We start from the raw sequence: 26,734 nt of genomic DNA, 5'->3' as shown, positions 1-26,734 counted from the left end.
AGAAGGTTAACCTTTAGGTTGAATTTATTTATTTAATATTGGGATTGAATCCAGGATCATGCGAAACAGGTGCTTTTATTTTCTTCGGGGGGAGGGGGGGAGGGGTCACACCCGGTGATGCTCAGGGCATTACTCCTGGCTCTGAAGGAATGACTCCTGGTGGTACTCAGGGGGGTCACATGGGATGCTGGGATCGAATCCAGGTTGATCACGTGCAAGGCAAGTGCCTCTTGCTCCAGCTCCTCCCTGAAGACCTTCTCCTACCCTTTGTTTCAGCCAGAGGATGCAAAGCTGCTTGGGTCTTGCAGTGCCTGGGATTTCTTGGGTCACCTTAGCCGTGCTGGGAGTTTTCAGGGGCAAACCCAGTGGTGCGTGCTCAGGGGACTCCAAGAGTTGATTGAGATTGCTCAGGGAGCCATGTGGTGGCAGATCAAGAGGGTTTGGGGAGGCTGGAGAGACAATTCAATGGGCAGGGTGACTGGTTGCAGTGCTGCAGTGCATGCAGGGGACCCGGGTTCAATCCCTGGCACCATATAGGGTCCCCCAAGCCACACCACGAGTGAGCCCTGAGTGCAGACCCAGGGTTAAGCCCTGAGCATCTCCAGGTGTAGTTGAAACCCCAATGAATAAACAAACATGAACAAAGTGTGTGCCTTAACACTGCTTTGCAGCCGTAAGCAGACAGGTATGTACAATGGTCCCTCTGCCCCCCACCTTCAGCTCTGCAGCTCAAAACTGTGGGGGTAGTCAGCCAGAAAGTGTAAGCCCTGGGAGCACATCTCCCGCACCATAGGAAGGGCTGCCACGAGGCGCCTGTACCAGCAAGAGGCAGAAGCACCGAGCCCCTGCAGGGTAAGACGGTAAGACGGCACGGGCACTGCAGTTAGGAAGGAAAACAGGCCGAGGGGAAACGTTTATTTCCAGCGACCTGGCAAATCCTCCATCCCCAAACCTTATTTTTCGGGGGGAATTTTCGTTTGTTCTTGGGTGCTGGGCCACACCCAGAGGTGCTATGTTGGGCTATGCTCAAGGATCCTCCTGATGGTGCTTGGGGGATCATAGGTAGTGCCAGGGATGGAACTGGGGTTGGCTGCAGGCAAGGTACTTACTCTCTTTAACAACGCTGGATTGGGGCTGGAGTGATAGCACAGCGGGTAGGGCGTTTGCCTTGGAAGCGGCCAACACGGGTTCGATTCCCAGCATCCCATATGGTCCCCTGAGCACCGCCAGGGGTAATTCCTGAGTGCAGAGCCAGGAGTAACCCCTGTGCATTGCCGGGTGTGACCCAAAAAGCGCACAGACACACACACACAACCCCAATGCTGGATTGCAAAGTGCCTTGCCCCCTATAATAATGCTCCGCACCCAGAATGTCTTCTCTATGCCTTACTGGGAAGGTGAGCTCCTCACAGAAGGGAAGTTGAATTGTACCTTCCCTTCCGGAAGGTGTGAAAATGGCCCACAGCTATACACACATGTACATGGGTTCTGGGACATCATGATCCTCACTGTGGAATTAGAGGGCAGGGCGCTTTTTTTGTTAACTACCTTTCAGTTTCTTGCCAGCTCTGGCTTTCGGGATCCATTGCTGGATCTCCAGCTGTTTCAGAAATGCACTGATCCCAGACCATTTCTAGGGCTTGCCATCAAGCCCATGTGTGGATTTAAGACGAGCCTGGGAACTGTGCATTGCAGCTGCTGGGCCTCCCACCTTCTGGGGTGTAAAACTCTAGGGTTCCTGCTGACTTGGCTTTCCTGAAAAGCTCTTCACAGAGCACTCTGGCAGGCCTCCCCTTGATCCTCGGCCCCCCATATCGTCCCCTGAGCCCACTAGGAGGGATCGCTGAGCACCACTGGTGCAGCCCCAAACCAAGACCAAACAAAACGAAGCAAAGCAAAGCTCTTTATCAGGGACAGTTGGAGGATGAATGGCCCCATTAGTCTTCAGAGCGGGGAGGAGAGCAGATACTGGGACTTAAATTTAGCTCATGGACGCAACACAGGTCAAGGGCCAAGGGCAGGGAAAAGTCACCAGCTAGAAGAGACACTGTCTCCCTGTGCTCTGAAGACGGCAAGGAGGGCTACTACAACGAGCAGGGTGCTTGCCTTCTAACTGGCTGACTCGGTTTCAACCCCTGGCATCCCATATGGTCCGAGTTCAGCTAGGAGTGACCCTATGTGCAGAGAGAGGAAGAAGCCCTGAGCACAGCTGAGTGTGGCCCCAAACTAAAAACAAAAAAGCAAGACCTCAAACACTGGAGATGTTTCTCCCCTGCTTTGGTGTTTAATCTGTAATAAATTTTGGTTTTCAATAAGATTAGAGGCAAACTATACCACATAAGCCATTAAGTGGATCCAGCCCCCTCTATACTTTGTTTTGGGGTGAGACCTGGTGGTGTCATTTTTGAGGGAACCACATGTGGTCCCAGGGATCAAACAGGATCATCCATGCACAAGGCAAGCTAAGGTCTTAACCCCTGTAGAACTTCAATGCTTCCGTGCCGTTTCTGGCTCTGTGCTCAGGAATCATTGCTGGAAGTGGTCGGGGTCTCTTTACAGCACCGTGACCAGACTGGGGCTGGCTGCGTGCAAGGCAAGTGTAAAAGTAATGATGTCTCTTAATTATGGGACTTCCATTCTAATCAGTAACTGCAACTTTATTAAGTGTTCCCTCCTGGGAAATTTTGTCTTTTGGGGTCACACCCAGTGATGCTCAGGGGTTACTTCCAGCTCTGCACTCAGGAATCACTCCTGGCAATGCTCAGGGGACCATACAGGATGCTGGAGATTTAAATCTCGGTTGTCTGTGTACAAGGCAAGTGCGCTAACCACTGTACTTTCTCTCCAACCCCCTGCTTCCACTTTTTTTTTCTTTTTGGATCACACCTGGAGATACACAGGGGCTACTCCTGGCGGTGCTCAGGGGACCATATGGGATGCTGGGAATCGAACCCGGGTTGGCCACGTGCAAGGCAAACACCCTACCTGCTGTGCTATCTCTCCAGCCCCACCCTGCTTTCACTTTGAAGAGCAGAAAACAGTGTATTCATTGTAGGCTACTCATACTTGGGAAGTAACACGAGACAGTTTTGAGATCTGTGTTTTATTTACAGGTCAATGAAAACTGCTGGAGGCTCGAATCTTAAGTGAGGAGCAACACACAGAAGCTACTGCTGGCTCTACAGCGACGTGAGTCCATGCCTCCTTCTTTCAACAATGATTTAGTATTAAAAAAAAAAATCCACATGATTTCTTCATGTTGCAAATGAGAAAGAATTCAAAATAAAAATGATTTTTCCCCCCCAAAACTCTCTAGTCTTTAGTCGAACCGTGAGAGGTAACGAGGATGTGACTTCCATCCTGTGGCAGGCCTGCTCTCCGAGCAAGCACCCTGGGCAGAGACTCAGTACTCATCGAGAGTATCTGCCCGGGGAATGGAGAGCCCTCGGTCCTTCAGGGCCTGGACCTTCAGCTTCTCCGCTTCCAGCTTGGTCTGCTGTTCCACCCTCTGTTCCTCCAGGATCTCTTCGATAGACACCTGCTGAAGAGGCGTGTCACTCTCCTTTTCCAAGTCCTGGAAACAAGCAGGATTCAAAAAATTCACCTAATGACCAGGAAAACAATACTAAAGACGACTACATTTCTGACTAGGGTGACCTATCTTACATAACTGCAAGAGGGCTGAAATTTCTTCTTCCTTGGGACAGGTCAAGTTTTTGAGGAAATGACTGGTAACAATACTAAAAATTATAAACCTCCATGAATGTGTGGACAGGGATCTCTATCACATGTAAAGCTCTGGTCTATCTAAGTAAAGGGCTTTCTTTAAATTCGCCTATTAAGTAAAGGACTCTCTTTTCCCTTCCTCTCTCCCCACCACCCATCTCTCAGGCATCACTCTTGGGGGGCCTGGGGGGATTGAACACAGGTCAGCTGCTTGCAACTAAGTGTCCTAACCACCGTACTCTCTCCAGACACAGGAATATCTTTTCTTAAAAATAACACGCCCCTTTATAAACAGCTAGCTCCTTAATCCCAGAGAATTCAAAAAGTGTGATTAAGTTTACATAACCCTTTTATCCCTTGCCAGCGTATGTAGAGATAGCTCTATGGTCATGAGCACATGAGTAGGAGTGGGAGGCCTGGGTTAGATGGCACTGCATACTTCTCTGAGCACTGCCAGGAACGACTTCGAGCACCGAACTGGGAGCAGCCCCTGAACATTGCCAGGTATGGTTCACAGACCAAAACACAAATAAATAAAATTAGGGGTATTGCTCAAAAAGAAGGCTGGGAATCAGTGATTCAAATAGCAAACTTCTCTCTCCTTTTGAAGGCAATACATTGGACCTCTGTTCTTGATGAGGCACCTTTAAAATTTAAATTCACTTCTAGGGAGCAGAGATAGGATAGTGGGTAAGATGTCTGCCTTGCAAGGGATTGAGTATTAGTTCACTGCCCAATACTTCCTAAGGTCCCTGAGCACTGCCAGGAGTGATTCCTGAGTGTAGACACACGAGCAACCCCTGAGCATCACCAAGTGGGGTTCCAAAATAACACAAAAAAACCCTAATTATTTTACCTCTGTGGCAACACATCTTTATAGCAGCAGTTTCAGCCTTAATTGTTAGCACAGTCTGTGACCAGTGTTTGGAAAACAGTTCTAGAGAAACCTCAGCAGACCATTTGGGTTACTGATCTAGCTGGCCCCATAATATTTAAAAAATCTGTTGTTGCTGTTTTTGGGCCACAAACACAAGTGCTCAGGAGTTACTCCTGGCTTGCTGCTCAGGAAACTGAGGAACCAAACATGAGTGGGCCTGCCACATTCAAGTACGTGACCCAGCATCTGAGTCATCTTCCTGACCCTTCTTTTCATTTTTTTAATTTTCATTTTTTCAGGAGGGACCCAAGGAGATAACACAATAGGCATATATATTCTGCATGAAGCTCAGGGTGTGGCCTCCCACACCACGTGGGGGTAGTCCTAGGGCACCACCGGATGTGGCTCAAAAATGGGGGAGTGGGGAAGCTTTTTAGGGATCGGAGAAACAGCTGGGCAGAAGAGCACTTGCCTTGCTTGTTTTTATCTTTGTTTTTTGAGCCTGGCGATGCTCAGGGTCACTCCTGGCTCTGTTTCCAGGAATCACTCCTGTGGTGCTTTGGGGGCCTTATGGGGTGCGGGGATGGAATCTGGGGGGGGGCACAGCAAGACAGGCTACACTCTGTGTTTCTGTGCCACTGAAAGCTGCAGTCTGGGTGCTGGAGAAAGCTGCAGTCTGGGTGCTGGAAGGTGCTCAGGGGCTTTTCCTGGCTTTGTGCCCTGTGACCCCTGCTGGTGCTGGGTAAGGAGTCTTAACCCCGGTACCATCTCTCAGGCTCTAACAGACCATTCTTCTTTCTTATTTTCCCCCGAAATCCTGGGGAGGCACCAACAAAGGCAAAACTGTGCACACCTGCAGCCTGCCCTTGGACGGGAATCTCCCGTTCTGACACAGCCTGAACCCACGGACAGTGTGGCGTATCTGCAGGAGAACGCACACTACAGCGGTCTAAATGAAAAGCCACAAAACAGAAGCATGAGCATAAGTCCTATTCCAGGTCAAAAACTAACCGAGGGCCAGAGTGACAGTGGGTAAGTGCCCGCCTTGCTATGGCTGCCCCGGCACTGCCCATGGTCCCAAGCCTGCCAGGAGTGATCCCTGAGCACAGAGCCAGGAGTAAGCCAGGAGTGTGGCTCCCAAACTAAACAAAACAAAAATTAACCCAGAAACCAGAACTATAGAGAATAGGGTGTTTGCCATGCATGAGGCTAATCCCGTTGGATCCCTGGCACCACTGAACCCTGCCGAGAGCGATTCCTGGGTCCAGCTAGGAATGGCCCCTTCCCCCCATTAATCTAGATAATCTTCTGCACCAAGAGAACACGTCATAGGAAGTGCAACTTGCTGCTGAAGTGAAGAATTCGTTTTGCTTTTCTGTACGTGATTTACTGAGCTATTTATGTGTTTGTGATGCTGCTTTGACAATCTTTTTGTTTTTGGGCTACACTCTGCAGTTTTTTTTTTTTTTTTTGCTTTGTGGGCCACACCCACCTGATGCTCAGGAGTTACTCCTGGCTCTGCATTCAGGAATCACTCCTGGCGGTGCTTGGAGGACCATATGGGATGCTGGGAATAGAACCTGGGTCAGCCGCGTGCAAGGCAAACGCCCTACCCGCTGTGCTATTGCTTCAGCCCCTACACTCTGCAGTTCTTAGGGCTTACTACTGGCTCTACATTCAGGGATCATTCCTGGTGGGGCTCAGGGCACCATATGGGATGCCAAAAATCAATTCTGGGCCAGTCACATGTATGGTAAGCACCCTACACACTGTACTATTACTCTGGTCCGAGTTATTACTTAAGCTGGTGGCGTCATCATCCTTGAGGCAGAAACCAGGGACTTCTTAAGCAACAGGATGTGTTATGGAGATTGAAATCTGCAGTGGGGTGGGGAGGGGGCTGGGGAGGGCTGACCAGGCTTACTCAACTCCTTGCTCTGAGCTCCGGTGGTACGGCTTGGGACCATAAGGGTGGCAGAGGGGCGAACACATGCAAGAAAAGCAGCCAAGCTGTTGTGCCATCTGCCCCGTTTATGAAGATCTAAAGAATTTCTGGTTTGAGTTTCCCTCGGTTGGTGCAAACTTTCTTCAAACTGGCATCTTAGAACTGCCTGAGTATTCCTGAACCCTATCTCGCTCCTTCCTTTCCTGCAGAGCTTTCAGGCCGTGTCTGGCAGTTCTCAAAGGTTACACCAGACTCGATGTCGAGAGGACCATGGGGTGACGGGGACTAAACCTAGGCCTCCCCCGTGGAAAGCGTGTGCTCAACCTGTCGCGCTCTCTCAGCCCCCCCACAACTGTATTTCTTCCTTTCTCTTTTGGGTTTGGTTTTTGGACCACACCTGGTGGTGCTCAGGGCTTAACCTTGGTTCTGCTTTTGGAAATCACTCCTGGCGGGGCTCGGGGGACCGTATGTAGGGATCAAACTCGACTGGACCTGACTATTGCTCTGGGTCCTCAGCTGTATTTCTTTAGTGGAACCACTGGAAATATCTCGCAGCATCTGGCCAGTGATACAGCTAAAAGGGGCTGGGGGGTAACTCAAAGGGCCGGAGCGCGTGCTCTGCGTGCTGGTGGCCAGGTACAACCCTTAGTACTGCACGAGCCCCAGGTACCTTCTGGGAAAGACCACTGAGCACCGGGTAAGGCACAGCCCCACATTTAAAACCAAAGCAATCCCAAAGCCAGAGACCTTCTTCCACAAAAGGGCTTCCAGAATCCAAGAACTCTTAAGACTAAGGGCAGGGCCTCTCTGTGGTGCATGCCCGCACCTCACTCTGCTGTGTGAGCGAATACTCCTGGTATTCCTTAATATTTTTTCTATATTTCTTAAATAAATAAAGCAGAGTGCAGGGGCTGAGGTGCTGGCCTGGTCCCAGGCACTGCGGTCTCCCAAGCACCGCTGGATGCGCCCAACAGCCCCACCGCCTGGGAACGCACAAGATCAGAACCCTCATACACCTACGGCTCAGCGCTGCGTCTGTGCCAATGTGACGGGCACCGAAAGCATGTGGACTTACAGTGGCAGAGCCGACAAAAGCATTTTAACTCGAATCTTTTCCCACTGCAAAGTACTGTTTTTAAATATTAAAAAAAAATTAAATTCAAAAAATAACTTTAAAAAGGGGAAACACTGCAGGTGGAGAGCTAGTACAGCAGGTAGGGTGTTTGCTTTGCACACAGCTGACTCAGCTGACCCCCGGCATCCGGATGCATCTTACCTCAAAAAAGAAAAAAAAACCTAAAACAAACAAAAAAGGGGGGGTAAACGGGGAACCTAATCCTTACTCCTATTGTCCTGAGGGGTTTTTCAGCTCTTCCTACGTGGACAGACCACTTGCTGAACCATTATTACTCTCGTTCCCCACACCTCGACCAAGACGGGGGAGTCAGTTTCTGCTGCTTAAACACAAGGGCTGAAGAAAAATATCAAACTCAAAAGAAGGACACAGTCTCCATGTAGTAGGATTCTTAGCTGTCTCCAGTGTGAGATCTCGGAACCAACCCGATCCTGGCTGAACTCTTGTCACTGTGCTGTGCGGGGGAAGAGGTCCAAGGCATGCTTTGCACGTGGGAGGCCTGGGTTTGACCCTCAGCACCACATGGTTCCCTGAGCAAGGCCAGAAATGATTCCCTTAAAATTAACAAAGGCTACAGTGTTTATTTCGAATTTTTTCTGGCAAACCCTAATAATCAGAAGAGTCGGATCAAACCAGTGGTCTTATTTACTTTTTGGCCCTCCAAAGCAGTGCTCGGGGTCCAGGTGCCACTCCTGGCCACGGCTGGCCAATGGGGCTGAAGGTTGTCAATGCTCAGGCTGGTCATGCGGTGCTGAGAGAGCCCAGTGGGGCGACAGCAGGCCGAGCGCGAAAGACCAGCCTGCAGCTGACCTTAGGAGCCTGAGTGGAAAGCCTTTGCCTAGGACTGGAGACAGCTCAGGGGTACAGGGCACAGGCCCTGATTTGGATTCTCAACAGCCAATGGCCGCCAGAGCACTGCCAGGAGGGATCCTGACACGCGGGGCTGTGAGCAGACCCTGAGCTCGGCCCGACCTTCCCCCCAGACAGTTTTAAACTAAATATGCTAGTTTTTCCGCCCCCAGTAGCACTGTAGCACTGTCCTCCCATTGTTCATGGATTTGCTCGAGCGGGCACCAGTAACATCTCCACGGTGAGACTTGCTGCTACTGTTTTTGGCATATCAAATACGTCACAGGAAGCTTGCCAGGCTTTGCCGTGAGGGTGAGATACTCTCGGTAGCTTTCCCTCAGTACTGGCTCCTATTAAAAAAAAAAAAAAATTCAATTTTCTTTTAAAATTGCAGGTGTGGGCCAGAGAGCTGGCATAATGAGTAGGGTGCTAGTCCTGGATGGAGTCACCAGGGTTTGCTCTCTGGCACCCGTCTGATCACAACTGCCAGGTGTGATCCCTAAGTGCAGAGCCAGGAATAAGCTCTGAGCACTGCTAGGTGTAGCACCAAAACAAAAACCAAACCCAAAAAAAGTACGTGAATGTCTAATAGTTTGTATATTATAAAGTTTTACATATATTTACACACAGATGCCTATGTACGAATAGGAGTGTACTAATATTCTCCTTCAACTTGTCAAAAAACTCCCCTCTTCTTTTCTACCGGGTCACACCCAGGCCTGGTTCCAGGGCCCCACCATGGGTCTGCCTCCTGCAAAGCGCGACCGTCCTGGTCGAGGGCGTCACCTTTAGGGGCTCGTTTGCTCAGCAGGGCAGTCAGGATCACCTTCTGGTGCAGAGGGTGCGACCAGGGCTTAGCCTTGAACTTGCCAGTTGCTGAGCAAGCGCTTTAAACCACCGAGTCAATTCTGGCCCTACCAGAACTTTATTGATTTACCACTGATAATTAATTTTGCCAGAAAAGCCAATTACTTAAATATATTTCAGTATATTTTAACTGTACTCTACTGAATTGTTCTTCCCTCGCCGGTAGGCATAATTCTCTTTCAATTCCTTCCATTTCTAGTTAAGATAAAAAGAAACCACATTAACAGGTGCACCTGGTGATGCTCAGGGGTTGCTCCTGGTTCTGTACTCAGGACTTTCTCCCGGGAGTGCTCAGGGAACCACATGGGATGTCGGGGATGAAATCTGGGTCAGCTTCGTGCAAGGCAAGCACTCTGCCTGCTACACTCCCTCTCCGTCCCCTTCATAAGCACGTTTAGGTTTTATTTTCCTTATCATTTTTGGGTCTCAGCCGGTGGTATCAGGAGTCACTCCTGGTAGTGCCTAGGGAAGCATGTGACGTGCTGGGGGTCAAACCTGGGTCAGTCACGTGCAAGGTGAGCATCTTACCACTGTACCCTCTCTCTGTCCCCCCAGCAGGGTTTTTTAGTATCAGGCAATGTGACAATTGTGCTGTTATCGGAATCAAAATCTCGAAAACCCTAAAAGGCACTGAAAGCAAGTTATTTGCTACAAACATGTAAACAACAACAACAACAAAAAATTTAGGGTCATACACAGCAATGTTTAGGGGTTATTCCTGGTTCTGTGCTCAGAGGACCGTATGCAGTTTCTGGGATTAAACTGGAATTGGCCCACAAAGAAGGCGAGCGTGCTATACTATCTCTATTCCTATCCTATCTCTAATGGGATATACTTTCTTCCTAACTATCTCTATAGGTAACTCCCCAAGTTGTAGCTTTTTTTAAGTTAATTTAACCGTTTCTTGTGAAGCCGGGGAAAAAGTAGAAAACGTATTTTTCTCTTCCTGAAAGGACAGAAGAGCCCTAACCCCCACGATTGTCAAGACCAGTAGGAGCTGAGCAGTTCGCACTTACTATTTCTCCTAGTAGGACCACATTTTCTCCTCTGACCACAAAAATTCCTCGAGGAATATCACCGTATTTTTTGCCCACATGAATACGTTCCACAGTCTGATGTAGCACTAAGTTAGCTATAAGTGTACAGGGAAGAAACAAAGATATTTAGTTCAAATTCTGGGTAAAGGTGTTTAACTCAATCAGTTATTTTGAGTAGAACAGATTTATCTAAACGTGATTTCCAAACCTTCCAGTTTGGGAAAAAAGCTAAACACTTCCTACTTATTAGGGATGCACACCATTTAGGATACTTTTGGTATATTTTTAAATTTTTTGTTGTGGAGCCCGAGGACAGGTGGTGGAGGTACCGACCTCTCCTGCATGGAAGGCAAGCACCCAAGAGATTATATGAATTGCACTGCACTAATATAGGAATGGTGATGGTAGGAGTAAGAAAATTAAATTTCTTTTTTTTTTTCTTTTTTTTTTAAGATAACTGCCAATGTCAACACAGGGGACCGGAGAAATAGTAGAGCAGGTAAGGAGCTTGCCTCGCACACAGCAATCTGGGTTTGGTCCCCACAGCTTGGCCAGATATGATCCCTGAACACAACCAGGAATAAACTCTTGAGCTTCACTGGGTGCAGTTTAAAAGACCAAAGCCAAACCAAACCAAAAAAGAGATGATCAGTAAAGCACCGAGGATACCGAAACCTAAATAACTGAGATTTAAATCCTGGTGGCACATCACATGCTCTGCACGCCCAAGCTCCTGGGCTTGACTGGATCACTGGCACCAGCAGCCCCCAAGAGCCGCCCCCCCTACCATGGCCACTCCAGTTTCCTAGGAGTAGACGATTTTCTATGTCGTATGGGTAGGCTCATGTGATGACTTACCGAAGACGTAACTGTTTCAGAACACAGAATATTTGCTGGTTTTGGTACAGCCAATGGTGCTCAGGGCTTACACCTGGCAGTGCTTGGGGGACCACATGGGGTACCAGGGAATGAACCATAGTCAGCTGAGTGCAAGGCAAAAACCCTGATGGATATAGTATCTATCTCTTGGCCCCCAGATGTACAATGAATTTAATCCAACGCAATAATCATGGATTGCAGCAAAAATAAATTATTTCCCTTTCTCAGGTAACCTTATCTGGTTGAGAGTAAAATCAATTCTAACTACTTTTTTTCTTTTTTTTTGGGGGGGGGGGTCACACCCGGCGATGCTCAGGAGTTACTCCTGACTCTGCACTCAGGAATTACCCCTGGTGGTGTTCAGGGGACCATACAGAATGCTGGGAGTTGAACTCAGGGCTGACTGCGTGCAAGGCAAACACCCTACCCGCTGTGCTATTGCTCAAGCCCCAGTAGTTACTACTTTTAGAAAAATGTAAAAAAGTATTTTAGTTTTGGGGCCACAGGCATTGCAATCCTGGTTGTGTATTTAGGATCACTGCTGGTGCGGCTCAGGGTTAGATCACACAGCAGCATGCAAGGCAAGAGCCCAATCCACCGTCCTATCTCTTTGGCCCCAGTTTTTACTCCTTCTACCTTGAAGCAGTCTGATGGACACTTGTACAAGTGTTCATACAAGAATGATACAAGTATCCCTGATGAATACTTCAAGGGACAGTGAGATGGTTCTTTGGCTAAGCATGTCCTTTGCATGCAGGAGCCTGGGTTTGAACCCTGGCATCACATGGTCCCTTGAGATCACAGAGACTGACAAGATGCCCAAGCAGAGTCAGGAGGAGCCTGAGCACCACTGTTAGCCCAAACTGAAACACAGACCTAGGCCCACCACTCACCAGAGCCAAGACAAACGCTCAGTGCCACCAATCACCAGGGAAAGGTAAATCAAAACAAGAATGAGGGAATCACCTCATATCAGCAGGAGGCGGACTCAGCAACAGCAGCCGCCAGTGTTGGTGAGAATGGGCGGGGAAGGGGAAAGGGACCCAGGGACCCTCACTCACAGCTGGTGGGAATGTTGACCAGCACAACGTACTGGAAGGCAACTGGTCATTCCCCCCAAAAAACAAACAAACAAACAAAACAACCCAGCAATTCTACTCCTTGGAATATACCTCAAGGGCCCAAAAGTACAATGCAGAAAAGCCATCTACTCTCCTACATTCATAAAGGCCCAAATCTGGAAACAACCCAAGGACCCAAGAACAGGTGACTGAAAAAAGAAGCTATGGTTCACCTATACAATGGAATACTACTCAGTTCTTTTAAATTTTATTTGCTTTTTTGCCACACCCGGCAGTGCTCAGGGCTTACTCCTGGCTCTGTGCTCAGGGATCACTCCTGGTGGGCTTGGGGGACCACATTTGGTGCAAGAGATTGAACCTGGGCCAGCCGGATGCAGGGCAAATGATCTGCCCGCTCCGGTCCCAGAAACTACCAGATTGTAAGAAAAAATGAAGTCCTGCCATTTGCTGCTTTGTGGATGGGTCTGGAGAATATCATGTTGAGTCAAGTTAGTCATAGGGATAAAGGACAAAAATGATAACCTCTCAGTATGTGTATTGCAGACCATAATGCCCCAAAGGGGGAAGGGAGGGAGAGGGCAGGAGAGGGAGTGAGAGGGAGAAAAAGGGGGGGGGGGAGAGAAGGAGAAAGAAGGAGAAAGGAGGGGAGAGAGAGAGGGAGGGAAGGAAGAAGAGAGGGGAAAAGTGCCTGCCACAGAGGCAGGGGGACGGGAAGGATGGAAGCTGAGGTCATCGGCTGGTGGAGTGATGTGTTGGATCACTGAATGATTGAAACCCATCATGAACAGCTTTGTAACTATGTAACTCAAGGTGACTCAATTAAAAAAAATTAATTTATTAAGAAAAAAGGTAAAGGTAAAGGCCCTCCCGTTGTTCGTCGATTTGCTCGAGCGGGCCCAGTAACGTCTCCATTGGAGACTTTGTTGTTACTGTGTCTGGCATATCGAATATGTCACGGGGAGCTTGCCAGGCTCTGCTGTGCGGGCGAGATACTCTCGGTAACTTGCTGGGCTCTGCGAGAGGGGCGGAGGAATCGAACTCGGGTCGGCCATGTTGGCTGCGTGCAAGGCAAACGCCCTACCGCTGGGGCTGGAGCAATAGCACAGCGGGTAGGGCGTCTGCCTTGCACACGAACAACCCAGGTTCGATTCCCAGCATCCCATATGGCCCCCTGAGCACCGCCAGGGATAATTCCTGAGTGCTGAGCCAGGAGTAACCCTGTGCATCGCTGGGTGTGACCCAAAAAGAAAAATAAAGTTGGAGAGGGACAGACAGAACGATCTCTTATATGTGGGATATAAGGACACTTTCCAAGGGAATAACAAATGCCCAAAGGCAGCAGAAATGAAGAGCAGGAGAACTCGTCTTCAGTGGGAAGCTTGCCACTGGGGTGGGCGTGCGAGTGGGGAATAAGCTAGGGAAGGGGACACAAAAAGCCTGCCAGAGAAGGAGGGGACTGGGAAACTGGTGCAGGGAAGTGAGGGGATCAGTGCTGGAACATCCACTCCTGAATCTTAACACTGAACTTTCTAACTCTGTAATTCAAGGTGATTCAATTAAAAAAAAAAAAAAACCAACCACACCCAACCCCATCATAAAAAGGAGGAGACGAGGTACTCAAACGAGTCTCAGAATGAGCAGCAGGCTGCAGAGATAGCTCTGGACCCTGGACCTTGCCCCAGGCTCTGGACACCTTAGACAGGAGAGGGTGTTCTCTTGCGGCCTGCACCAGATGGACCAGATGGGCCAGGCAGGCGCAAACCTCCAGAAACCAATCGCCGCCACCCTCATGGCTGATCTTCACAGGCTGCCCTGGGCCTCCCACACAAGAGACGAAATAAAGTGAAAAACCCAGGTATGCTGAAAATGCTAGGCCTCAAGGGGTTGGGACTGTTGGGACTGGCCATCCCAGTCCCATCTCCCCGCCCTCCAGGGTCCTGGCTGTCACGCCCATAAACTGCCTCCAGGAACCATTTAAGCATTTAAGCGCATTAACTGCCATGATCAAGAGACTCACAAATGAATCTCGGAACTGAGCAGCTTGATGCAGGGATGGCTCCCCACCCCAATAATTTAAAATTGTAGAATTCCAGGAGTGCATAGCCGCGCAACAGCTCATACATATTTCTTTTTTGTTGAATCACTGTGAGATCGACCCTTACAGACATCTCATATCATTCATAACAAGCAACACAGAATAAATTATCTAGCATCTGAGGCTTGAGTGGTGGTGGGAAAACTCAAAATAATGGTGGGTGAAAGGTGTAATGGTGGTGGGATTAGTGTTGAAATATTGAATGCAATCAATTATTGCGAACAACTTTATGAAAATTTAAAAATTAAAAAAAAATCTTTCTATAGCTCCAAAGCCAAGAGTTGCTTAAAAAAGAAAAAAAAAAAGAAAGAAAAAAGGCAGGAGACCAACAGAAACTTCCTCAGAGAAGACATAAGGAGGTTGAAGAGATAGTATAGTACAGCGCGGAGGCCGCTGGCCTCAATCCCTGACATCCCATAACACTCCCTGAGTCCACCAGGAGTCATTCCTGACTGCAGTGCCAGGAGTAACCCGAGTACCACCAGGCATGAACCGAAAACCACGCCGCCCAAACAACATAAGGCATACAGGTGGTCCAAAGGTGTATGGAAGAACCACTTCATCAACCATCAGGGAACTGCAAATCAAAACAATGAGGTATCATCTCGCACCAGTGACACTGGCACACACCACAAAAGACAAAAGCAACCAGTACTGCATGTGCGAAAAAGGCACATTTACTCACTACTGGTGGGAATGTCGACTGCTTCAGAATTTTTTTTTTTCTTTTTGGGTCACACCCGGCGATGCATAGGGGTTACTCCTGGCTTTGCACTCAGGAATCACTCCAGGCAGTGCTCGGGGACCACATGGGATGCTGGGAATTGAACCTGGGTTGGCCGTGTGCAAGGCAAATGCCCTACCCGCTGTGGTCTCGCTCCAGTCCCATGGTTCAGACTTCTTAAAAAACAACAGACATGAGGCAGGGTGGGATGGGGGTACGGGGAGGGGGGTGGTGGGAGGGATGCTGGGAGCCACGGTGGTGGAGGATGGGCACTGGTGGAGAGATGGGTACTTGATCATCGTATGACTGAAACCCAAGCACAAAAATTTTTAAGTCTATAACTGTACATCATGGTGTTTCACTAATAAAAAAAAAAAAAAGGGGAAAAAACCACCAAAAAACAGACACTCCACAAAAAACTAGGATTGAGTTCTCTTATGGCCAAGCAAGTCCACTTGACATCTACCCCAAGAGCCCAAAAATCTATTCAGAAACAAACATTTGTAGACCTATGTTCACTACTGCGGAAACCTGGAAACAACCCATGTCCAAAACAGATGACCAAATACTGCACAATGGACCACTACTCAGCTATCAGGAAAAATGAACTACGCAACTAGCTGCTGTGTGGGTGGATCTGGAGAGCATCATGCCAAGTGAAGTTGGAGAGGGACAGATACAGAATGGCCTCTCTCATCTGCAGGATAAGAAACAGAGCAGGGGTATAAACAGATACTCAAAGGCAAAACTGAGAACACTGGCAGGAAGCCTCCCACAGTGGAGGGCGGAGGAGGGGGATTTGGAGGCACTGGGAAACAGCCTGGGAGAGGACACAGACTGTGTTGTGCATGACACCCTAACATTAACAGTATGGTAAAACACCGTGCCTAAAGAAATATTTAAAAAATCAACAAAGTGAGTGAAACAAAGAGGCAGAACTTAATTGCTGGGGGCTGGAAAGATAACTCAGGGGTTTGGGCAGATATGCCTCAGAGCATTGCTGGGCGTGGCTCTGGGGGGCCCCAACAGCTCAGAGCCTGGACTCTTATCGGACCTAGAATTGAACCGCTGGGCCAGTCGGCCAAGAATCTTTGGGAGTGGTCCCCAGGGCCCCCTGAGTACCATTTGGGAGGTACCATCAAAAAAAGGGTATTATTGTTATTATTTACTTTATAATAATCTTAAAGAAAATTAGAGCCAGGGGCTGGAGCAATAGCACAGTGGGTAGGGCACCTGCCTTGCACACAGCCGACCCGGGTTCAATTCCCAGTATCCCATATGGTCCCCTGAGCACTGGCAGGGGTAATTCCTGAGTGCAGAGCCAGGAGTAACCCCTGTGCATCGCCTGGTGTAACCCCCACAAAAAAAAAAAGAAAAAAAAAAGAAGAAAAAAAAAAAAAAGAAAATCAAAATCAGAGAGACAGTACAGGATTTTGGCATATGCCTTACAAGTGGCTGACCAGCACCATGTGGACCCCACAGCATGGTCCGGTACACACATGGCAACCAAGGAGCACAGTTAGACGTGACCTCCAAGCACCAAAGCACCAACAGCACTTGCACTGACCAGCCAGATAGGCAAGAAATTGCTGGGAGGGGGTATCTGAGCTCCTGAGCACTGCTTTAGAAATTCCTCCCTATACCTCCAAAAAAGAAAATTAGTTATGTATGCTCTTATCTTCTTTTTTTTTTGGGGGGGGGGTCACACCCGGCAATGCACAGGGGGTTACTCCGGGCTCTGCACTCAGGAATTACCCCTGCTGGTGCTCAGGGGACCATATGGGATGTTGGGAATCGAACCCGGGTCAGCCGTGTGCAAGGCAAACGCCCTACCAGCTGTGCTATCTCTCCAGCCCCACTCTTATCTTCTTTTTGCCATACCAGTAGTGCTCAGGGATTGCTCCTGGTGGGATATGGGGTGCTGGGGATTGAACCTAGGTGAGCTGCATGCAAGGCAAGACCCACTATACTCTCTTACTGGCCCTCTTCTATAATTCTTAATCTTTCGATGTTATATTCCCTTGTACCCAAATTGATTGCCCCCACCTAACAAATGTGCATGGAAACTGAGAAGTTTCTTGAAAGAGAAACAAACATAAGGATTCAGAACAGACCATTTATACAAAGGACGGGATAGATACAGAATGATCTCTCAAACGTGGGTCCTTAAGGTACACAGCTAGGTGGCAAGAGAGAGCCAAAGGAGACACAACCGTAGAACTGAACCTCTATGGGCGGGGGCAGGTGAGAGAGAGAGAGATCTGGGGGAAGGGAGGTGGGTACACTGGTAAAGGGTGTGGGGGTTGGAATTATGTGCATGAGAAAACATCCTAACAGCACTGAAAATCAGTAACATCACAGGAAATCAGTAACAACAAAAACAAGTCCTAAGCAGACAACTTTTTGACTTGTGTCACCTCTGGCAGTGCTAGTGGCTCAGAGCGGGGGTCCATGTAGTGCTGAGAACTGAAGCTGGGCCTTCTGCATGCAAAGCATGTGCTCCAGCCTGGGAGCTATCTCTGGTCCAGGACTGAGACTATCCCTCAAGGCACAAGAGCTTAAGTTTTGAAAAATAAATTCTACCTAATTTGCACTGGATAGGGAAGGGATACCCACAGTGCAGGAACTGCTTTGAAGAGTAGTTGCACCCAATGCCCAAATAAGCAGCTTTTTAAATCAAGTAAGTTTATTTTTATTTATTTAGGTTTGGGGGCTGTATCTGTCTGTGCTCAGAGTTTACTCCTGGCCCAGTACTAACACGGGGCACTGGGGATTGAACCTATGCCTGTCTTACCCACTATACTTCTCTCTGGTTCCTCAAAAATTTTTATTTTTATCATCTGGCTCCCTCTAATGGGGAGAAAAGAAACAGAAACCAGTCCAAATAAAAGCATGCTTCAGTGGAAACATTTTAGAAATTTGGACTCATAAACACAAACTTTTGACCCAACTAAACCAAATCTTAAAAAATTCCAGCAATGTTAGTGATTGAAGATAGTGTTTATTTTGTGTGTGTGTGTGTGTGTGTGTGTGTGTGTGTGTGTGTGTGTATGCCATACCCCTAGTGTTTGGAGGCTACTCTTGGCTCTGTGCTCTCAGACAAATGGTACTGGGGACTGAACCAAGGTCGGCCACATGCTATCTATACTATCTCTTTGACCCAAGACAGTGTTTTTCTTTTTTCATTTTTTAGGCCAGCCCTGATGATACTCGGGGCTAGTCCTGGTTCTGTGCTCAGATGTGATTCCTGGCAAGACCAGGGAAACCATACGTGGTGCTCAGACTCAAACCAAACCAAGGTCAGCTACATGCAAGGCAAATGTGTTGCCTCTCGAACTTCTTTCTGGTCCCAAGACACTATTTCTTAATGCGAGATAATAGCAGAACAATTGCAAATAGATTTCAATATGAAATACCATAAAACTATAATAGGCAAAATATTGTATTTTATGTAAAAAAAAATTCCCAGAGTAAAAGAGAAATTAATGACTAATCACTGTATCACTGTCACTGTCCTCCCATTGTTCACGGATTTGCTCGAGCGGGCACCAGTAACGTCTCCATTGTGAGACTTGTTACGTTTTTGGCCTATCGAATATGTCATGGGGGGCTTGCCAGGCTCTGCTGTGAGGGTGGGATACTCTCGGTAGCTTGCCTCGCTCTCCGAGAGGGGCGGAGGAATCGAACCCAGATCAGTTGCGTGCAAGGCAAATGCTCTACCTGCTGTGCTATTGCTCCAGCCCAATGACTAATACATACCAAACTGATCAATGCTTCTCAGAAAGCCTATAAGCGTCCTTCCATCTCGTAGCAGGACCAAGTGCTTTTCTGTAAAGAGGAAAAAACATCTTTAAAAAAATGAAAACTGTTGGCGTTAGTGAGTTTGTAGGGTAATCGCAAAGTAAAGTTCAAGGCCATTTAAGCTATAGCACTTCCTCTCCCAGCACATTTCCAGACGGAATTCACGCAGGAAGATCAGGCACCCTAGATGAATCAGTGAAGCCTGCCTGGCTCGACACACTGATTTTTGACAACCAACTCCTCTCAGTTTCAGTGTACAGGTGCAAATTGAGAAATTTAATCCAGATGACCTTTGTGATCTTTTTGGTTTGTTTTGGAGTCCCATCTGGCGACACGCAGGGGTTACTCCTGGCTTTACACTCAGGAATCACTCCTGGCGACACTCAGGGGACCATACGTGATGCCGGGAATGGAACCTGGGTTGGTCGCGTGCAAGGCAAATGCCCTACCCGTTGCGCTATCGCTCCACCCCCTCTTTATGATCTTACAGAATCATTTCTCCCTTAACTTAAAAATAAAAGTTCGGGGCTGGAGCTATAGCACAGTGGGTAGGGCACGCGGCTGGCCCAGGTTTGATTCCCAGCACTCCATATGGTCCCCCGAGCACCGCCAGGAGTAATTCCTGAGTGCAGAGTCAGGAGAAACCCCTGTGCATTGCCGGGTGTGGCTCAAAAAGAAAAAAAAGGGTTCATATTTTGGTTAGACATTTAAAATGAGGACTCTAGAGAAGCAAAAATTTGTAATATTTGTTGAGAGTTTTGTGCTGTTCTGGGGTTAAGATACACAGTAAAGAATAAAAAAAAGGTCTTAGGGAGTTTATTAGCTATTGGTGATTCTGAAGTGCTAGCAGAACACCTACCTAGAAATGTCAAGAGGCATTTGGAAATACTAAGACTGGACCAATGGTGGGCCAGAGAGACAGTGCAGCATGGATGTTGACTGTCTTGCATGTAGCCGACATGAGGTTTGATCCCTGGCACTGCCTACATGTGGTCCCCTGAGCCCTGTCAAGAATGATCCCTGAGTGCTGGGAGGATCCTCCCAGGATGGGAGAAGCATGCTGAAAGTGGACTATAGACCAAACATGACTGCCACTCAATGCCTCTTTTGCAGACCACAAATCCAAAAGGAGAGAGAGAAAAAAAGGGAATGCCCTGCCACAGAGGCAGGGTGGGATGGGGAGGATGGAGGATGGGAGGGATACTGGGACCCGTGGTGGTGGAGGATGGGCACTGGTGGAGGGATGGGTACTTGATCATTGTATAACTATAAGCACAAAAATTTGTAAGCCTACAACTGTACCTCATGGTGTTTCACTAATAAAAATTAAAAAAAAAAAAGATCCTGAACACAGAGCCAGGAGTAAGCCCTGCCAGGTGTTCCTCACACCCACCATCACTTTAAAACAAAACAAAAAACAAACAAAAAAAAAAGAACTGGATCAATGACAATGCCAAAGAACTCAGAGTCAGAACAATTTTGGATCCATTCATAAAAAGATGATATAGTTATTAAAGTCCAGGAGAAGAGATTTAAAAAAGCAGGTCAAGATGGAAGAATGAGGGGCCAGAGAGAGCACAGAGGCTTAGTATCTTGTCTTGCATGTGGCTAACCTGGGTTCAGTCCCTGGCATCCCACAGGGTTCCATGAACACAGCTATGAGTAATTTCTCAGTACAGAGCCAGGGGAAACTCCTGAGCATTACCAAGTGTGACCCCAAAACAAATAAAACCAAAAGCAAAACAACAAAAAAAGATGAAGCATCAAATGGTCAATGAGAAATCAAAAGAATAGAATTAAGAATAAGAATTAGGGGACTTTACATACAAGTGGTACTACATGGAAAGTATCATGCTAAGCGAAATGAGTGAGAGAGGGATAGACACAAAAATTTGCATTCATCTGGGGGACATAAAGTAACAAAATAGGAGATTAATACCCAAGAATAGCTGAGATCAGTACCAGGAGGATTACTCCATGGCTTAGAGGCCAGCCGGGCATTCTGGGGGAGAGGGCAGCTCAGATAGAGAAGGGAGCACCAGGTGAAGGGTGTTTGGAGGATCCTCCTGGGATGGGAGATGCATGTTGAAAGTGGACTATGGACCGAACATGATTGCCACTCAATGCCTCTTTCGCAGACCACGACACCCAAAAGGAGAGAGAGAATACAAGGGAATGCCCTGCCACGGAGGCAGGGTGGGATGGGGGGGATGGGAGTGGGAGGGATACTGGGATCCATGGTGGTGGAGAGTGGACACTGGTGGAGGGATGGGTGTTTGATCATTGTATAATCGAAACCCAAGCACAAAAATTTGTAAGTCTACAACTGTACCTCATAGTGTTTCACTAATAAAAATTAATAATGAAAAAAAAATTTAAAAAAAAGAATTAAGGGACTGGAGCGATAGCATATTGGGTAGGGCGTTCACCTTGCATGTGACCGTCCCGGGTTCAATTCCTAACAACCCATATGGGCCCCTCAAGCACTGCCAGGAGTAATTCCTGAGTGCAGAGCCAGGAGTATCCCCTGTGCAAAGCAAAAGAAAAAAAAGATTCAGGGGGTAACAGCATCACAATGGTTCGGGGAGGAGAGATGCCTTCTAATTTATGGAAGAGTACATTAGCTTCTTCAATGTAGCTTCAGTAGAATACTGACAACAAAAATCAGATTGCAGGGGCTGGAGTGAAAGCACAGCGGGTAGGGCGTTTGCCTGGCACATGGCTAACCGGGGTTCAATTCCCAGCATCCCATATGGTCCGCCAAGCACCGCCAGGAGTAATTCCTGAGTGCAGAGCCAGGAGTAATCCCTGAGCATCGCCAGGTGTGACCCAAAAAAATCAGATTGCAGCAATAATGGTAAGTGCTTTGTTGCAGGTGGTCAGGAGGTAGTGTGAAAATGGAGACGACTCAGGTTTGGGGGTAAAGATGTGGAAAAGGGATGGGCGTCTGATGGGAAGGCATACTGGGAGAAAATCTGAAACGGACAGACAAGAATATAATGCTATTCTTGATTCAGGGAAGGATGTGCATACCCGTCTGCTAAGAGACAGAAGATGTGAGAAAAATGGCTATTAATAAACGGCTCCGGAAGAAGGAAGTTACTTAAAAGACAAACAGAAAAAGAGGAATACGACTTCATTTTTTTTTTTTTTGGCTTTTTTGGGTGACACTGGGGGAATGGGGACGATGTGTGGATGGATCCCAGATCCCTGGCAGGCGCTGGTTCAAGGCAAGCTCCTTCCCCGCTGCACCAAGCGCTCCGGCCTTCCAACAATTAATAAGTTAATGAGACAGATCACACGCTTGAAAAATGCATTGCTGGAGGAAGAGTTCACAGAGGAGAGCTCAGAAAAGGACCGTAGTAAGAGGCTGCCGTCTTGCACTAGACGGGAAGCCTCTTCAGAGCCAAGACTGCGGACGAGGGAGGTCTCAGTCGACGCAAAGAAAGCTGTGCAAGGGGGGGGGCGGGAGGGGAGCGCTAAAAAGGTCCGCACCTGGCCTGGCAGTGGCCTCTCCTGCCCTGCCCTGCCCCGCAGCACCCCTGGCCGTGGGCAAGCTGCACAGGTGCGAGGCCCGGCGTCCTCGCGCCCCGCCCTGACGCCCCTGGGTTCCCGTGCAGGAGGGCGCGCGCGCGGCGGGCAGCACGTGTCCCGGGCGTCCACGCACGCGGCCAGCTGCTCGTGTGCTGGCGTCCACTGCGGCGCTGGCCGCAGGGTGGACCTCCCCGGTGCGGGCCGGCGCCGTAGGAGTCGGCAGGAGGCTCCGGCCCGTGCCGGGCTCTCGCACGCGTCCCCCCTCGAACGGGGGGGCCTCGGCCACGCCGCCCCCCGACCCGACCCGACCCGGGGCCCGGGCGCCCGGCTTCCTCGGCGACTCACTGTCGATGTCCTCGATGAGGCTAGCGGTTCCGGGCATGTAGTTCATTTTGAGCCGTTTCAGGCCGCGATGTTGGAGCGGCGCGGGGTTGCGTCCCACTCCCGCGTCTGCCTCCCGCAGTCGCCGCCCCGGCGGGACCCCGACGGGAACAGGGACGGCGCCGACCCGCACGCCCGCCCCGGCTTTCAGGCGCCGGGGCCCGCCGGAAGCGCCGCCATCTTGGCCACGCCCACTTCCAGTACCAGGCGCGGGCCTTCCGGAAGAGGCGGGGCCGCCGTGCGCAGCGGGGCTTCCCTTCCCGTGTGCTCCCCGGGAACGGGGACTGGGGGGGGGGGTCTAAACCGGAGAGATGGGCTCCTCCGGCCGCTCCGTTTGCAGCCTACCCTGCGGTCTCGGCTTCCGGCCTTCCGGGCCGCAGAGCCGCGGCCCGGCGCGCGGGTGGGCGGGACCTGGCCGGCGATTGGCTGCCGCTGGCCCGCCCCCTCCCCGCGGCCGAATCCCGCTCGGCGGCAGGCGCCTGCGCGGTGCGCGGCCGTGGGGGGCGGGAAGCGCTCGGGGCTGCAGCGCCCATGTCGGCCTTGAGGCGCTCGGGCTACGGCCCCGGCGACAGCGCGTCCTATGGCCGCTACTACGGCCCCGCGGCCGGGGACGCGCCGGCGCACGCCGCCCCGCCCGGGTCCTGGCGGAGCCGCGGGGGCGGCCCGGGGGAGCCGCCCTGGGCGGGGGAGGGCGCGGGCGCCGACGGCTACTACGGCCCGGGAGCTGGGTGGCCGGAGCCGGGCCGCGGCGGAGGCGGCGGCCAGCAGGTGAGCGGGGCGGGGTCCGGGGTCGCGAGTGGCCGGCCGGCCGGCGCCGGGCAGCACTCGCGGGCGGGCGGGCCGGCTGTCCGTCTGTCTGTCTGCCTGCCTGCCTGCCTGCCTGCAAACCTCCCAAGACGGGAAAGGCACCGCGGCGTCCCGGCTCTGGGTCCAGAGCCGTTGGCCCGGGGGTCATCGAACTCACTTGCCCGCTGGACTTAGCTTTCCTGCTGCTTCTCTCGCCCGGCATACACCCGCGCCCAGTCGGTGGTCTCTCCGCCGAGCTGTCCTTGCTGCTCGGCGCGCCGTCCTCGTCCCTCCCGGAATAAACACCTTGGTGGGTTGGCGGGGGTGGGGGGTTCCCCACACGCTGCTGCTGCGGCTGCTCCTGGGAAGGAGGAAGAAGGGTCCAGTTAGGCACACGGTCAGCACGGTACTCAGCAGGTGGGCTGGTGGGCGGGCGGCCGGCCGAGCGCCTTGTCGAGGTCTCTGCGTGAAAGCCCAGGCGCGCGTGTCTGTGGCCTCAACTCATCCCGTAGCCCCAGGTGCGGCGCGGTGACCCCCCCCCCGCCCCCCCGATGTTCAGGGTTCCGTGAAATTCCTGCACCCTGGGAAAGGAAGGAAGCGCTGACTTAGTATTCTGCTGTGTGGCCAACCTTGACAGCATCGCGCTCTTATATAAATGAAGCCCGTCACATAGGCCAACACACTTTGCTGGTTTCCTTGACAAGTGCAATCATAATATCCAGAAGAGGCAAATCTGCAGGGACCGGTTAGCGTGTTGCCAGGGGCTGGCCTCCTGGAGACTGGGGATGATCAAGGGTATGGGTTTGCTTTTTGGGTGGATAAAAAAATGTTCCGGAGTTGGCAGGGGACAGGGATTGCTCTCCTCTGTGTTCACCAAAACCCTCTGATTTGTATACTTAAGGGGGTTGGTTTTATTAGGTTTGTTTATTTTTTTTTTTTAATTATATGGTGCACTGTAGCACTGTCCTCCCGTTATTCATCCGTTTGCTCCAGCAGTCCCAGTAACGTCTCTATTGGGAGGCTTTTTGTTATTGTGTTTGGCATTTCGAATACATCACGGGGAGCTTGCCAGGCTCTGCTTGCGGGCCGGATAATCTCAGTAGCTTGCTGGGCTCTCAGAGAAGGGTGGAGGAATCGAACCCCGGTCCGCCTGGTCCGCTGCGTGCAAGGCAAATGCCCTACCCGTATGAGGAGAGAAAATATGTGATTATGAAGAAAGATCCATATTTTAGCTGTCTAAATGTGGGATAAGTAGGCTGTGGGACTGTTAATCCCATGGTAAGACTAATGGAATGCATGGTCTGTAAGTAGATAAATCACACTGAAAGTCAGTTGAAGGGAAAGAGATGAGACTTGCTCAATTGTTGGCTTCTGCTTGGACTTGCCGTGTTATCAGAATAAAGTGAGTTTGTGGATCCGGTTAGAGGAGTGAAGAACATCGTCCTGTGTCTGTGGCATGTAGGGGCGGGTCGGCTATGACCGGAGTACAGGGTCAGTGACACTGCGGTTGGTGATCAGTCTGGGTGTGTATCCTTAGCTGGAAACTAGTCCAAGACTTTCTCTTTCAGGCTCATGATTATGAAGCTTAACAGGTATAGGATTGGGGCTGGGAATGTAGGTTGGTGCCTCACATCTATGAGGTGCCAGGTTTGATCCTGGCATCCCTCCAAAGAAAAGAAAAGCATGTCGTCAGATGTTTTAAAAAAAACAAAAACAAACCATAGGTGTTATTTATCTTTTAACTTTATTGAGTTGTTTGTTTTGGGGCCATACCTGGTGATGCTCAGGACTTATCCCGACAGCACTCAGGTATGCACTCCACTCAGGTGGTGCTTCGGGGACCCTAGGGGATGCCAGGGGTCAAACCCAGGTTAGCCATGTACAAGGCAAATCCCCTACCCGTTATGCTGTTGCTCTGGCCCTTTATTGTACTTTTTGGCATGCAAGTTTGACATTTGTATATAATCACAACTGAACTTTCTTTTAAAAAACCTTTTTTTTTGGGGGGGGTGTCACACCCAGCGATGCAGAGGGGTTACTCCTGGCTCTGCACTGAGGAATTACTCCTGGCTGTGCTCGGGGGACCGTATGAGATGTTGGGAATCGAACCGGATCCGTCACGTGCAAGGTTGCATACCCTACTTGCTGTGCTATCGCTCCAGCCCAAAAATGGTATAAGAACCTTTTAATAGCTGGCTATCCAAAAAGTGTGATGCATTGTTGAGTGGTTGTGAGAAATGCAGAAATCACAGAGAAATGCAGAAACCATGGCTTTAAGGATTGCAGATTTATATGTACACTAATGGTGCAGAAACACTGGTCTGTAGAACCAAATATTTTGAAATGATCCAGCTCTGAACCACAACAGGTAAAGGTAAAGGTAAAGGCCTCCCGTTGATCATCGATTTGCTCGAGCGGGCCCAGTAACGTCTCCATTGGAGACTTTGTTGTTACTGTGTCTGGCATATCCAATACTCTCGGTAGCTTGCCGGGCTCTCCGAGAGGGGCGGAGGAATCGAACTCGGGTCGGCCATGTTGGCCGCGTGTAAGGCGAACGCCCTACCCGCTGTGCTATCGCTCCAGCCCAAAGTAACATAAATAAGGCTGGGGGAAATGCCACTTTCCAGTTTTCTTTTTGCTTTTTTGTGGGGGGTGGGGTGGCACAGCCAGATGGGAGCATCTTCTTGCTCTCTGCCCAGGTATCACTCCTGGCAGTATTCAGAGAACCATATGCTCAGGATGAATGTGGGATCGAATGTGGGTTGACTGTGTGTAGAGCAAGCACCCTACCAGTTGTACTACTGCCCTGGCCCCATTTTTCTGTATTCTTTCATTTTCTTGCCTTAGCTGTACTTTATATTACTTTAGTTCCATTCTTGAACTGGCGGCGTCTGTGCACCTTAAGAGCATGTTAGGATTCTATCTCAGGCCCTGCCAAGGCCCCTGGATCAGAAATTACATTTGTACAAGACCTTTAGGTGATTTGCACATTCCCCCAGAGCCAGTCATTCCAGAG

The 26,734-nt window shown here is 49.9% G+C and overlaps 2 protein-coding genes across 3 annotated transcripts in view; one reads left to right on the top strand and one right to left on the bottom strand.

The window, feature by feature from the left end:
* Window positions 1–3,088: 3,088 nt before the first annotated feature.
* LSM1 (LSM1 homolog, mRNA degradation associated) lies at window positions 3,089–23,153 on the bottom strand. Its single transcript, XM_056116790.1, has 4 exons — window positions 22,897–23,153; window positions 18,976–19,044; window positions 10,416–10,531; window positions 3,089–3,574 (listed from the first exon to the last, which is right to left on the bottom strand). Exons 1-4 carry the CDS (start codon window positions 22,940–22,942, stop codon window positions 3,404–3,406), a joined length of 402 nt encoding a protein of 133 aa, XP_055972765.1. The 5' UTR covers window positions 22,943–23,153; the 3' UTR covers window positions 3,089–3,403.
* A 255-nt stretch (window positions 23,154–23,408) lies between these two features.
* Window positions 23,409–26,734, top strand: part of BAG4 (BAG cochaperone 4) — a 42,415-nt gene continuing 39,089 nt past the window's right edge. Inside the window, exon 1 of one of the 2 annotated variants that reach the window (XM_056116788.1) lies at window positions 23,409–23,700. In XM_056116788.1, the coding sequence (XP_055972763.1) occupies window positions 23,464–23,700 (237 nt within the window). In that variant the 5' untranslated portion in view covers window positions 23,409–23,463. The remainder of the gene's footprint in view (window positions 23,701–26,734) is intronic. The other variant, XM_056116787.1, reaches the window with a different exon arrangement.

Source organism: Sorex fumeus, unplaced genomic scaffold (genome assembly GCF_029834395.1).
Source record: "Sorex fumeus unplaced genomic scaffold, SorFum_2.1 ptg000033l, whole genome shotgun sequence".
NCBI classification, from domain to species: Eukaryota; Metazoa; Chordata; class Mammalia; order Eulipotyphla; family Soricidae; genus Sorex; species Sorex fumeus.
Note: the sequence above shows the minus strand (reverse complement) of the source record. Positions and strands in the feature narration are given on the sequence as shown.

Excerpts from the sequence above, each read along its gene's own strand:
- LSM1 (XM_056116790.1), bottom strand. The coding sequence starts at position 22,942 with ATGAACTACATGCCCGGAACCGCTAGCCTCATCGAGGACATCGACA. Across the intron at positions 19,045-22,896 it reads CCTCATCGAGGACATCGACA|AAAAGCACTTGGTCCTGCTA; the intron begins GTGAGTCGCCGA and ends TCCTCTTTACAG. Across the intron at positions 3,575-10,415 it reads TGGTCCTACTAGGAGAAATA|GACTTGGAAAAGGAGAGTGA; the intron begins GTAAGTGCGAAC and ends GCTTGTTTCCAG.